The sequence below is a fragment of the Centruroides sculpturatus genome, unplaced genomic scaffold (assembly GCF_000671375.1).
Source record: "Centruroides sculpturatus isolate CEXI.00-Female unplaced genomic scaffold, Cexi_2.0 scaffold425, whole genome shotgun sequence".
Lineage (NCBI taxonomy): Eukaryota > Metazoa > Arthropoda > Arachnida > Scorpiones > Buthidae > Centruroides > Centruroides sculpturatus.
In genome coordinates this window covers 333,610-347,868 of record NW_019384549.1, presented here as the reverse complement: position 1 = coordinate 347,868, position 14,259 = coordinate 333,610, and the positions used below count along the sequence as shown (strand labels likewise).

The following is a 14,259-nucleotide window of genomic DNA, read 5'->3' as shown; positions in this document are numbered from 1 at the left end:
TTTTTTTTTTTTTTTTTTGGGTCTCCCCTTGTACATGGAAAAGACATTGCACCAATGTCTCCCGTTTGCTCTTTCACACAGACAATCTCTTGTACATTTGATGCAACACAACTAGGCTAACTGCAGGATAGCAGGAGTTAACTCCTGAATTGCCATACAGATGTCTTTTAGCAGCTGTAGTTTGCCAATTTGTTTGTGTACAATTTCTCCTTTTGTTGACTCCACAAAAAGAATTTGAGAACAGTGAGGTTAGGACTGCAGGTCACAGTCCCCTGATCTCATTACTGGTATACTCATGATGGTGTATTTCATTGTGATGAATATCTGACTCTGGTCTACCAGTATCTGCAAAAGGAACAAAATGTCGGTTCACAGGAACAGATGTTCACATTTAAAACCCATGTGACTTCTGGACCACCCTGTATATTTAGTAAATAGTTTAATTTTATTATGCAATATTAACTGTAGATCTCGGAGTCATAATCTAACTATTTGGAAAGCTCAAAACATAGTTATGTAGGGATAAACAACCTTGTATTAATTTAATCCAGGTACAAAACAATTTGACTTTATCAATCTTCTTTTCTGTGTGTGTGAACACATGGTTAGGTTTTAAATACACCACACTCTTGTATCTGAGCAGCATACCACTACATTAATCATTACACTAAATATGTCTACAAATAACCTCATGCTGACAATATGCTGCAAGTCACTCAAACATTTTTAATTGGTTGTTTTGCTTGAGAATTATTTACAACACTATCAAGATGCATGGTAGAGATAAAATCTTGGTAATTTTTAATAAGAATTCTATGCTTTACAGTCTGTTTTCCTGCCTCAAGGTTATCCCGATAGTGTCAGCAAGGACTATTTGACTTATCAATTATGGGATAGCATACAGGTAATTAAAATTGTTAACATTGTGTTAAGTTTAGCTTATTAATACAAATTATTTAATTATAAAATATTTATAAAACTTTATTTTAATTTTAAATATTGTAAATTATAATCAGGCATTTGCTAGCAGTATAACCGGCACACTTTCTACTCATGCAGTTTTAAAGGGAGTTGGCGTCGGCGATGAAACGGCTACGCCCATGGCCGCGACTATAACCTGGTTATTAAAAGGTAAAATACAAATCTATAATGACGACAATGATAAATTTTTAAACAATATTTATTACTTAATTTCAGATTTAATGATTTATTTTTAAAAATAGATGGTACAGGTATGGTTGGACGTATTTTATTTGCATGGATGAATGGGTGAGCAATTTGAAGTTTTTTCTGGATTTTTTTTCTCTTTTTGCCCTATTGGTACAAGAGAGCTTTTCATTATGAGTTTGGCCAGGCTCACAATGGAGGCTGCAACGGGGACAGGTCTAGACATATCTGGGACAAACCACCCATGAAAAATTCCTAGGATTTTTTTACAGCCTATCCCTCTAGGTGATCCGAGATTGAATTCAAGCAGACATCTTAATCGCCTCAGTCATTCAGATTAATAATTATCTTTCCTGTGTTTATCAGACCCTGTCCTGTGCTACTTAGCCACCCCATCGTGAGCCCAGCCGAATCTATGAGGGGCCTATTGGAAGACACTCTTAGTACACACAGGGTGGAAAGATGAAGGATTTTTTTATAAATATTTACTTACTTTCTTACAGATCTAATCTTGACTGTGATCCAAAAAAATGGAGGTAGATAATAATTTATACAAATAAAGTATTAGATAAAGTAGTTGATGCTAATTTGAATTAAATACCGTGATATTAAATTTTTATTTTAGATTATTTGCCGATTTTTTGAACGATGTTGCAATCTTTATCGATCTGCTATCGCCATTTATGAAAAGCATATTTACATTCGTATTGTGTCTTTCGGCCATAAGCAAAGTGAGTAACGAGTTTAAGTTTGTAAAGTCAAGTATATTCAATTGAAATCGAACTTGCTATGTAGTCTCTTGTAGGAGTTGCCGGAGGAGCAACGAGAGCGGCCCTGACTCAGCATCAGGCTCTAAGAAACAACATGGCTGATGTCTCGGCAAAAGATGGAAGCCAGGAAACCTTAGTAAACCTCACCGCTCTTATATGTAGTTTAATAATAATGCCGGCCGTATCCGGAAGTCAAACGTATGTTTCATTTTATTGATTTGTTGCACAGATATTTATATTACATCTTGAAGTGTTACTATCATTTTAGGTTAATCTGGACATTTTTTGTACTGTTTACTTTAATTCATCTATTTGCAAATTATAAAGCGGTCTCTGCAGTCGTTATGGATACTTTTAATATCGAACGCTTTCAAATTACCGTAAATCATTATCTTTCGTCTCAGTTCGATTTGATGTCGGTGCCAGAAATTAACAAGAGAGAAAGTGTATTTATAAAATTATGGAATGCCACTCCAAAAATTGGAATATCTCTATCAGAAACTTTACAAGGGTAATTATATATAAGTTACATTTGCAAGCTTAAATATATGAATAAAATTAAATGTATTTTTGTTGACAGATATTGCAATTTCTATACACTTCAAGACATATACAGAAAAACCTTTTATTTTCTTAATATTAAGAGAAACAAAGGTTATACAAGTATGTTAAACTAATATTTCCTTTGTTTTATTTTACAATAATAGTAATTTTTATGAAATTTTGTTTTTATAGTCGATATAATGATTACACTTCATAATGACAGTAATGTACATACTCAAATGGAAGCATTATTTCAAGCTTGCATTTTGGAATCTGCACTGAAGAAAGGAAAGACAAAGGTAATGTATCTAATATTTAAATTTAGGAGCTGGAAAGACAAATATTTATAAAAAATTTAACTATAAAATACAGTACCAGATATATGCCACTTTGTAAAAGTAGAGTGAAATAAATTGGTTTTCAATATAGAAATCATTGGTTCGTGGTTATGTATAAATTAGTCTGGAAGCGAAGATCAGATAGAGGTTCAGGTAGAATAATTGGCAACAGATCTATGTGGTAAGCTGGAGTTGTGGGTTTGAGCCCCACTCTGAGCTGATCTTTCCTTATAGAACTCATTGTTGAAACAACAAATGTATTGTCTTTATCTCTTACTATTTTAGAGTAGAAAATATGAGGAATGTTAAAAATAAATTCTTCATCGCAGAGACGACCTTTCTTTAGAGGTTATGCCTCTAAAGAAAGGTCGTCTCTGTGATGAAGAATGGTTGTTCCTGGTGATTGGACATGGTGCTAAGTGAAGATATTTTTAGTATCTGCTATAAAATTTTTTAATTTTATTAAAATGTTAAAGAGAGTTGATCATTAATTAATTTTTCTTGTGGAAACATAAAGCTTAGGACGGATCTCTTGGCCAGGAGGTATAGTGGTGCACATGTAAATTTATTCCTGCCAGCAGACAGTCACTGGCAGAAATATCTTGGATGGCATTATTGTATCAGATTTTGTCATAAGTTTGGTTACGTCAAAGTTGATACCATTCGGGCCTTGCTGTGGGAACCTGGCAGCTCCATCATGACAATGCACCTGCCAATTCTTTTGCATCTGATTCAGACTTCTTATTCAAACAACATTCCTCTACATCATTGGGCTCTTTACTCTCCCAATCTGGCTCCATGTGATTTTTGGCTGTTCCTCAAGCTGAAGATACTTCTGAAAGGAACCCAGTTTGAGTCACAAAACAATATTATGCTAAATATGAGTGTGGCTGAACACCATTCCTATAAAAGGCCTTCCTGAAATGCTTCCAACAATGGAAGAACTATTGGGAAAAGTGCATGTAAGATTACTTTAATTAAAGGGGATTAGGGTTTCTGATCTCCAGATGAATATTTGTATTTTTCCTGGTCAAATGATTGATACTTTTTGAATACTCTCATACACATCTTACAAAATTCTAAATGTTTTAATCAGATACTAAAAAAAAAAAACTCAACTGATCACAGGATAGAAAAAGAGCTTTATTCCAGACATTGTGGGTTTGGTTAGATCTGCCATAGACAATGGATGGAGCCCACATATCCAAGACAGGTCACCCATAAAACATTCCCGGGGAGTTGTTTGCTCAGATTTGATTCAAGGCTAACCCTGGAGTGGTAGGCTAACCATGGAAACTTTTTGTCATAAAATGAATGTCTTATTGTTTGTTGACCAAGTATTAGGAAGCCATGCCTTAACTGCCACGGCTTCCTAATGTTTGGGTTTTCCTCAGCAAGATGTATATAGCAAAAACTTGCAAATTAGATAGAATATGACTAGATAATAATATCAAAATTAATCAAAATGGTATATCATTAACTGTTAAACTTATTATTACAATAAGATATCAGCCAATAGAATTTCTATTAAAAATTTGTAAAAGAGGGACCTTGTCGTATTTCAAAGAACAATAAATGTTCATATAACAAAAAGTTCCATGTTTGACAAAGTACACATCTCTCAACAGACCTTTCCGTGTAGGGTACTGCTGGAGCTAGAGTTTTATCTTACCTGTAGTCAACTTCTATTGAAACTGCTCACAATTGATTTACATAATAGTGTTACAGGAGTGTACTTTATCAAACATGGAACTTTTCATCATTCTTTGAAATGTATTCTTATAAGAACTATCATTTTGAAAAGAAAAATAATCTCAATAAAAATATTTCAGGTCAAAGTTTGCCATGTAAAGTCTATGGGCGAATCGTAAGCTGGTTGCATACTATGTATCGGTTGAGTTTCAGCTTTCTGTCAATTTACATTGATCTCTACAACAGGCATTTAACATGCACGGCCTGCCAGCCACATATGTGCATGTTTTAATTTTCTTGATGTTTTTGTCAGTTACGACATTTCCAATGTCGTAACTGACAAAACTGAACCTGTTTTTTTTTAAACTGCTTTAGAGAGAATGTTAGAAGCATGTCAGCACATTTGTTTTCATGCAAAGCCAAAACAAAAACTTATGCTCTAGAGCTCAGTTTCATTTTCCTAGAATATATCTAAATATCACAATGAGCAAAGTCTAAACAACATTCTGTTTATTTTCCTTCGTTCTTTCCACTCAAGTATTAAGGCAGCCTTTTTTGGGAAGCCCATTATGGGTTATTATTACTGTAGGCTAGACATACAATATGGCAGTTTGATAGTAAGAGACAGGGTCCAACACACCCAGATGGATCACACTGAAAAATTCTTGGAGTCCGACTTGTATAGATTTAATCCCACATCCCCCAGAGAGGTAAGCTGCTTTAACACACATTGATATATATATATCAATCAATTAATATAATTTTTAAAACATGATTAATGTTTGTTCATTAAAAAAACCTTCAGTTCCTTTTCTGATTCACAATATAAAAGTTCTGGTTTTAATTATATTTTTGATTTAATTTGCACCATTCATATTTGTGTTAATGGTAAATTAGCAATTTCAATAATTTACACCATATTAAAGTATTTAAAATATCCAGTGTTAAAAAACACTGGATATTTTAAATACATATTTTCATCTATTTTGTTTGAACAAGATTAGAAAAACTTAGTCATAGGCCGACATTTGATAAATGATTATCTTGTTCTGGCATAATTCCACGACTAAGACAATATAAATAGCAGTAGTATAAGATACTTCATTCACCATTGCTACGAGTAGTAGCCGAATAGTTGAAGTTGTATACCATCTGTCACTTAAAACGTGTTTAATTGTAGGCTCGATTTACCGATGCTAAATTATAACAGCCTATCTGATTAGTTAATTTACTTTCCAATTAAGGTTTCCTAATGTGTTTGGTTGATAAATTATTAATGACCGATGCAGCTATGTGAAAATAACACTATTGTAAAAGTGGCTTCTCTGAAAATTTCATCAAGAATTAGTCATATATAGTAAGAATTATAATATAAAATGATGCCAAGTAAAACACATTGAACCACACTGAATTATCAGTCATATCAGAGAATGCATTGTTAAGTCATCCAGAGAAAAATCACCTTTTGTCTTAAAATGGTGGCTTCGAAAAGAAGGTACCAAATTAAATCCAGGCACTTCTGCTTGTGCCTCGGGGGTCAGAGGCAATTTCTTCAATACTTTGTAGCTCCTACCCTGCTGTTTTAGGGCAAATGGCCATCCCAGTTTCTCTTCTGTTATGCTGTTTTGGTTGTGACTGAGAAGTTGGCAAAAAATGTCAACACTGACTCGTTAGTGATGAAATGATGGATAATATACATAAATACTGACGTGTATTTCATTAGGCTAATCTACTGACCACCTGTGCTTGCTAATTAGTCCTTGGAACAGATCACTATTTTTAAATTAGTTACTTTTTCTCAAGTATTTCGATGATATATCATTTTTTCTGCTGTTACAGGCAATGACAATTTTGTTACACCAAGCTGGTCATGCGTTACTTCGTTAATTAATGTTTATGAGCATCGCAATTTAAATATTTAATGTCTTTCTCTTGTTGCATGTTGAAAACTTCGTGTTATTACATGACTTTTAAGATCTTAAAAATGTTAGTTACACAATATCATAAATTTGAGTGCACAGTCTAATGTCGACAAAATTTTTTTCTAAGCACAGTTTTTTAATTCCTTCCAATTAACCTTTACACCTTCAATTTGAGGGCAGATGCAAAAAATGATCACTAATTTTGGTCAACCGACTCTGATACAAAGCACTCAAACGAAACTGGAAATTGAAACGTCTAGACCCCGTGTGAGCATTAGTTCTATTATTTTCATTATGAATAAAGCATTGAGAATGTTTTCTTTTGTTTAAGGGACAAACTAAATTATAATTTCAAATGAAACAAAACCCATAAACATAACATTTGGACTCGACTCCTTATATCATGACCAACTAATTTTATTTCAGTTGCTGGGAGATACTGTTCTTGCTTATTTTGAAGTCATTTTCTGTTAAGGCATGTAATTAATGATAATTAGAGGATTGTAGCTATGGTTTTTTACTCAATTGCAAAGATAAAAAGGCACAAAATTTTATTGGAAAGCAGAGATACTGAACAAAAACCACCTATTAATACTATTTTTGTTCCTAACCAACCATGGCAAAAGATTTAAAATTTTGGGAAGAATTAATTTTTAAATTCAAGATTGAAACTGTTTACAGTTGAAATTTGTTAGCAAATCAAAAGCATAATTTCAATTTCCAAATAATTAAATGGGTGAGAATCGAAGAAAATTGGTTGAAGATTATTTAACTGTTGATAATTCAAATCACATGTAAAATTTTAAAATACAAACAAATGAAATTTGTCAACAATTTCAGTTTCACAATTTGTTAATATTAGGACATTATATTTAAAAAAATTGTATGAATATGAAGTTAATTAAACTTCCTATGCTTAAAATATGCTTCTAATTATGATATATATGGAGTCAGAGTCCACAAAACATTTGCCGACTTCTGCCAATACAATCCAACCCTGGTCATGATTATGGACAGGCATTTCTATACAGACTTGTTTCCCCCATCTACTATAGTAATTTTCCTATACAGTCTTCCTCTGTGAGTAACTTCCTCAATATACAGTTTGCTTTGTGATATTTGAATTGGTTTAAACATCAAATTGTTTGAATATATGTTTAAATTCCATCCTGAAATTATATATCAATTACCCTTGCTAAATTAAGATAATTTACAACTGATAGCAGCTGTATTTTTTTAAAGAACCACATTTATAAGGCTTTCCCACATTCTGATTTTGTAAGCATTGTTTATTAATGCCAGATAATATTTTTGGTCAGATAAAAACCCATTTGTTGCTTTCACAAATTGATACATGAGATATCAATCATCATTATGATCGACATGTTGATGAATGAGCCATGGGGAAATTCAATTCAAGTCAATTGTGCTCTATCGTATTGAGAATTTATTTAATATTGTTTATATTGTGTTGCTAAACTTTACATTGTTACTCACTACAGAAACAAGGTCGACGACACACACCGTTCCAATCTTAATAGCTTTTCAACTAATTATCCAAAAAATTTTATTACAATGGATCATTAAAGTGAATGTTTAAATTAATTTGGCAGACAATGAAGACCATTCAAAGTATAGAAATACACAATGAGAGAAAGTGGATGCTAAACAATGCAATATTTATCTACAATCAGATCAGGTTTTGACAGAGGAATCATTTATATTTGTCAAAAGTAAAATGTTTATATTAGTGTGAGAATCACAAATGACCCTATGAATTTCAATCTTAATATTTCTTCAGTATTCAGACTGCTTTAATTTTATAGAATTAGAAATATATTTATTCAAGTAACCTCAATTATTAATTCCTTTAAAGCAATCTTTGAGTTTTAGCATTCAAAAGTTTATTATTCTGTTCTATGTAGAAGATACTTTTCTAAATACCAATTGGTTATTGTTAGAAAGAGAAAATGCCTTTTATTTATCAATATATAACATGAGGAAAATACTGGAACCATGTCAGATTTGACCTTCCAGATCTTTTGCAAATCTTGACATTCCAAACTCCCTGAACCCAAAAAAATAAATCTAAAAAATTCCCTGGACATATTTGTGTTTGCAACTATTATTTCAGGATGGAGTAAGAACTAGGAAATGAAATTGGTATGGAAAGTTGTTCTTAAGGAACATTGATGCTATTAAAATTTAGTTGTTAAAGGTTAGGTGGGGAGAAAAGGGATCACATGTCAATGTTGAATGGAGTTGGACTTATAATGTGTTTATAATTACTAATTTTGAATTTTACTTACAGAAAAATTCTTGGCAAATGAAATTTTTTCCCGAACAACTAACAAAAGGTATATTCATTTGTTTACTAAACTCTAATGTAAATCTTAAACTAATATATAATTTTCTAATTGAAGATAATGCAGAAACTATTTTAAGAACGTCGAGAGAGATTACCGTTCGTCAATATCCTTCGTTTCTAGAACATCTCGGAAGGTTTGAATGGAATACTAATCATGTTTTTTTTAAAACGGACGAATGGAGAGCTGAATGGAATACAAAAAGCAATAAAATTGAAACATTATGAATATTTTACATGCTTAAATGAAACAAAACAAGTAATGTCTTCAAACATTATAATCCTTTATTCTTTGGTGTACAATAAAAAAAAGTCCTAGCAGTAAAACAGATCTTGTTTACGGTAAAACAATAAATAATTTATACAGAAAAAAAGGACTATGCATTATTTTTAAAGACATAATGCAAGGTTTAATGCATGTAGAAGACTATGTATATAAAACAAAATTCTTTGAAAATAAGATACTTTGCTGTGTAAAGATTTTTATCACTACCCGTAATCGGATTAATGGAGAGAGATCTGCTTATAACACTCATCACAGATGAAATGTGTAACAGAAAGACTAGTACCGATTAACAATGGCTTCACACAACCAGCCAAAGGATATAGCATGCACATGGGGTAAGTAGTACTTATTAACATCACACGTGTTTGTAAATTTAAGAAACGTAACAATACCCCATGACAATGATTAAAGATTAAGTATATCCAACATTTTTTTTGGTAAGAAAATAAAGTCTTGCCAATAAATATTTCTTAAACTGGCGTATCGTTACATATACCATTTATCATTGGAACGTGTTTACTTGGAATATTCCAATCATTTTTTAACGAAAGATTAAACATAGAATAAGAGGGATCTCCTGTAACGTCTTTTGTGATATTCAAAAAGTTAGGTAAACGTTTCTTGAGTTGTTCTCCTTTTAGAGTAGAATATGTTTCCAAAAGTATAAGCTCTTTGCATCTAGAAGTATAAACAATTACTAAATTTGTAAAATTTATTATAAATTAAGTTCAGAAACAATGTATTCTACCTTGGATGACAGGGTTCTTTGTAAATATCCAACTGAAAATACATATCTTGCCAAAGAAAACATCGCCGCTGCTTATAAACTGTATAATGGGTATCGTCCCGTTGCGATAATATGTTCTAAGAGAAAATTTTCATTACGGATGCATTCGTAAATATTTCAAAAACTAAACACAAATTACATACCACGTAATCACGGTGAGTTAACTGTCGCTTTACTTCTATTACTTGATTGTTGACTTCACACCGTCTTTGTGTGTGAAGGTAACTCCAATTACCTATTCAACAATCAATTTGTTTTAGACACTGCCCACTTACTGCACTTAATATTATATTTTTATATACATATAAAAATGTATTTACCATTTTGTCCTCTTTTGCGTAATCTAGATTGTATACGTGGATTGGGAGAGACTAAATAATCATGGACAACGTCAAAATCTTGAAACGGTGGGAAAACCTGCGAGGAAGAAGTTTAAAGTCAGTTTTTACAACAATGAAAATAATTTTTATGAGAAATTATCGAACACTTCTTACTTCATCACTGGGTAAATTTGCAATGAGAAATTTCAATTTCAGACTGTTAGTTGCTAATCTGTCTCCAGTATCGATACCAATTCTTCTGCATACAATCTGTATTAGTATAAAATATATCAAAATCTCGCAGTGATGATATAAATAAAAAGATCCTTAAAATTTCTTAATACTTACAGCTATTGTTTTTCTTAATTTTGTATCAAAATCTGTTGTATTATCAACCACATCAATGTAAGGATGACCAATCCAAGCCTATAAAATTAATCAAAAAATATATTAGTAACACAATAATTGTTTTAATTAAGTTGTACATTTACTTTGAAATAATACAGTCAATAGTAAATGAATACAACTTAAATGTAAAAATTCATCCCATTTTGAAGAAACCATAATTCAGAAACAGTTATATTTTGCTGAAAAACTCAATTTTATCAGCATACAAAACTGATTTAGTGTTCTACACTGAAATTTGTGAAACTGTTTTCAAAATAGAACATCAAATCAATTTTGTGAGGCCTCTTAAATTTTTTTTTCTTTAATTAGAATTTATAATCATAATGACAGGTGGACCAATCATTTCTGATTGAATGATGATATCCCTCGTCGCTTTCAATCAAAATGTGAATTCAAGGAGAGAACCATTTAAAAACTAGTTTTAAAAAATTTAAATTACCTAAAACGATGGAGTCGGATTAATTTTTCAATCTTACATGATTGTTTTTACATAAGATTGGACCTTTAAAAACTAGTGACTCAAGGGCATGAAGTTCTTTCTCCAAGAACTAAGTTCCGAGAATTTAAATCATAAAACACACCTCATCTCAAAACTGTTCTTTCTGCTAGATTAGTGGTTCCCAACCTTTTTTTGACTTTCGTACCCCCTTTGCAGGCTACTTTAATAGTAAAAAAGTTTTTTTAATTGAAAATTGTGAGGAATGATAAATATAATTATATTGTTTCATTTAAAACTAAGCATCAAGTGTCATGACATCGCCAAAGGCCACAACACAGAATTTGAATATTCTTATAGTATATCCATCATTATTAAATTTTTTTGTGTATCTGTAAACCACAAAGCACATAACCCTGGTTGGGAATTGGTGTACTAGACCAATGTCTCTCAGGATACGCTCCAGACATCTAAAAAACTTTTAAGTTTCCTGTGTTCTCTCTCTGTGGATGAACACCTTAGCCGACCTGAACTTCTCACTTGAGCCAAAATTCCCCCGGGGCCATCAACTTATAAGACACCAATCACTGAGGGACTTATTGTTAATCTATACTAATATAAAGAGGTAATGTTTGTATGTATGTAAGTTTGTATGCAGCAGGTCATCTCCGAAACTACTCACCGATTTCAAAAATTCACCAATATTTAGAATGGAACTTCAGGGTGGACATAGGCTGTATATTATTCCGTTAAACATTCATATAAATTAAATTAAAAGATATAATCTAGGTTAAGGCTTTTATGTCCAACAGATGGCGCTATGAGTACAACACCCTAAGTTTGCTTTTCTGTGAAAATGAACTAAAGCAGATCATCATCTATCTATTTATATAAATAAAAATGTAATGTTCGTTTGTTCCTACCAATTCCTTTGAAATTTTGACACAACGCTGCATTTGAATACGCACGTGTTTTTATATAATATACATGTCGAAATTCAACCCCACTGAAGAGAGATGGTTAGGTTTAAGGCTTACCGTGAAGAACTTGGCTTCTATGATACTATTTTAGATGCGGGTTTTTTCGTTTTTTATTGCGTTTTAATAGGGTACGTCAAGAGATTGTACACTAAGAAGAAATTTTTCGAATAATTCCCCCCCATGGGGGAAGTGTTATAAATTTATTAATAAAAATAGATAAAAATAGTGTTAAAAATAGATACATTTTGAGCCACAACAACGCATGGCGGGGGTCTGCTAGTATAAGTCATAACGAGAGGGTCCAATGTTGTTGACATTCAGACCCTCTCCTTAGACCAATAAGAAGAATTGAATTCTCTATAGACAATGATAGAAAAATTTCGTAAGCATGTTTTTTATTTNATATTTGCATATAAATTTTCATTATTAAAATGTTTATAAATTTGAATATTTACGAATAAAATTTTTTTATATACGAAATATATTTAGCCGCCATCTATTGTCGAAAATTTGAATTAAAAACTATCAGATCTACACGTGGCCTAGTTAGACATTAGCCATGGAGAATGGACAAATTGTTTGTTTTGAAAATTACGGTTCGAGCACGCGAAGGAGACGATATATCATGGAAAATAGATGCAGTCGGCCTATAATGATCGATAACGAAAGGAGATTTTCCAGTTTGAAGAATTTCTTTACGGTGAGTTAAAATTGTAAACATTCAGCTGGAGTAAGTAAATATTTGTGTAAGAATTGTTTACGAGTAGCGTAAATATTATCTGTAGAAGCTTATAAATATTTGAGATTTATGGAGAATTTATAAATATTTTGCAACGTTATATCACGTAAATGTAATGATTTGTTGATGTTCATGGTGAAATACACACACCTTACACGTACCACATACAAACAGGTTGACCCAGAAGTCACCCAAGGCCTTTGTACATGAATAACATGGAAAACAAATGAGTTCTCATGAAAAGCATTTATTACGTTTTAAATAGCCACACATGCCAAATATTAATAGAAAAAGATAACGTATACAACTGTCTGTCGGCGTTATATAAAAGTAATTTATTTTGCAAGTACTTTCCACGGTATGTATCCATTCTCTTTGGGCAGAACCGTTCGTAGAGAATAAAGCATTTGAATTTGAAAAAAAGAACCTGAACGTCAATTGATGTTTTTTCACATTGCTCGTCCTGTACAAGCATGGAAAGAACATGGCTAATGATGCTACAAGGTGTTTTATTGGAACCGTGTGATTTACAACTTTAGAAAATTAAATGATGCTGGTATATCTGGCTTGGGAGAGGAGAGTTGTGCGATGATAATGTTGAGTGATTCCCATATGAATAACATTTTTTGATTTCCATGGCATTTTAGGAGGGAAATTTGCAACCGAAGTGGCTCAAAATGACTTTCTATCACTTTTTTAGCTAGCTCTGTTGTACATTTGTTATGTGCTACGTTGTCACAATGTTCTGTGAAACAGAGGCGGAGCATTCTAGTAGTAGCTCCAATATATAATAGGTTATATTTATTATGCAGATAATACGCAGGCTTTACAAGGGGGGGACACAAAAAAAAACCAAACTGAGACCGCGCTGCCATTCATAGTTGAGAGTTCTCCCATTACATGGGGTTAGTAGAGACCTTCATGAAACAGCTGTGCAAACAGCATCAGTTCGTAGGTTTGTGTTTGATTATAGTGTTGTGTTTCTCTTACTGTTATTTTGTTCTGCATGCGAAGTCCTGGGCATCCTTCAACATCTTGAAATGATGAAAACGTAAAAATCCGTCAAAAAAGTGTTAAGACGTCTGCAAGAGGATGTGTGAAGGAAACGTCCGGAACTTTGGCGATCAGGTGACTGGTTTCTTCATTACGACAATGCCCCCGCACACACAGCCTTACAAGTGACCCACTGTTTGGCTTCTTGGGGATGGCCTGTCATTCCTCACCCTCCGTATTCACCAGACCTAGCCCCGTGCGACTTTTTTCTGTTTCTAAGAATGAAGAAAAATCTAAAAGGGAAGCGTTTTGATGATGTGGAGGCGATAAAAACAGCTTTGCCAAGGGCACTGGACGATATCAAAGTTGAAGAGTTCCAGAGATGCTTCAAACAGTGAGGAAAAAGACTTCACAAGTGCATTGCATCTAATGGAGAGTACTTTGAAGGTGACTGAAGAAATTTTGTAAAAAAGTTAATAAATAAAGTTTTTATACAAAAAATCCGGTTTTTTT

General features: G+C 32.5%; 2 protein-coding genes across 7 annotated transcripts in view; one reads left to right on the top strand and one right to left on the bottom strand.

Moving 5' to 3' along the window:
* Nucleotides 1-9,057, top strand: part of LOC111623611 (RUS1 family protein C16orf58 homolog) — a 20,086-nt gene extending 11,029 nt beyond the window's left edge. The window contains exons 7-13 of one of the 2 annotated variants that reach the window (XM_023366248.1): nt 1,868-1,898; nt 1,963-2,135; nt 2,206-2,448; nt 2,518-2,591; nt 2,673-2,779; nt 8,744-8,789; nt 8,856-9,057. In XM_023366248.1, coding sequence (XP_023222016.1) covers nt 1,868-1,898; nt 1,963-2,135; nt 2,206-2,448; nt 2,518-2,591; nt 2,673-2,779; nt 8,744-8,789; nt 8,856-9,025 — 844 coding nt within the window. In that variant the 3' untranslated portion in view covers nt 9,026-9,057. Of the gene's footprint in view, nt 1-1,867; nt 1,899-1,962; nt 2,136-2,205; nt 2,449-2,517; nt 2,601-2,672; nt 2,780-8,743; nt 8,790-8,855 lie in introns of both variants that reach the window. The other variant, XM_023366247.1, reaches the window with a different exon arrangement.
* A 239-nt stretch (nt 9,058-9,296) lies between these two features.
* LOC111623612 (TRPL translocation defect protein 14-like) overlaps nt 9,297-14,259 on the bottom strand; it is a 35,143-nt gene continuing 30,180 nt past the window's right edge. For all 5 annotated transcript variants that reach the window (XM_023366249.1, XM_023366250.1, XM_023366251.1 and 2 more), the window contains 6 exons: nt 10,539-10,616; nt 10,365-10,460; nt 10,191-10,287; nt 10,014-10,105; nt 9,832-9,947; nt 9,297-9,761 (listed from right to left, as the gene is read on the bottom strand). In XM_023366249.1, coding sequence (XP_023222017.1) covers nt 9,554-9,761; nt 9,832-9,947; nt 10,014-10,105; nt 10,191-10,287; nt 10,365-10,460; nt 10,539-10,616 — 687 coding nt within the window. In that variant the 3' untranslated portion in view covers nt 9,297-9,553. The remainder of the gene's footprint in view (nt 9,762-9,831; nt 9,948-10,013; nt 10,106-10,190; nt 10,288-10,364; nt 10,461-10,538; nt 10,617-14,259) is intronic.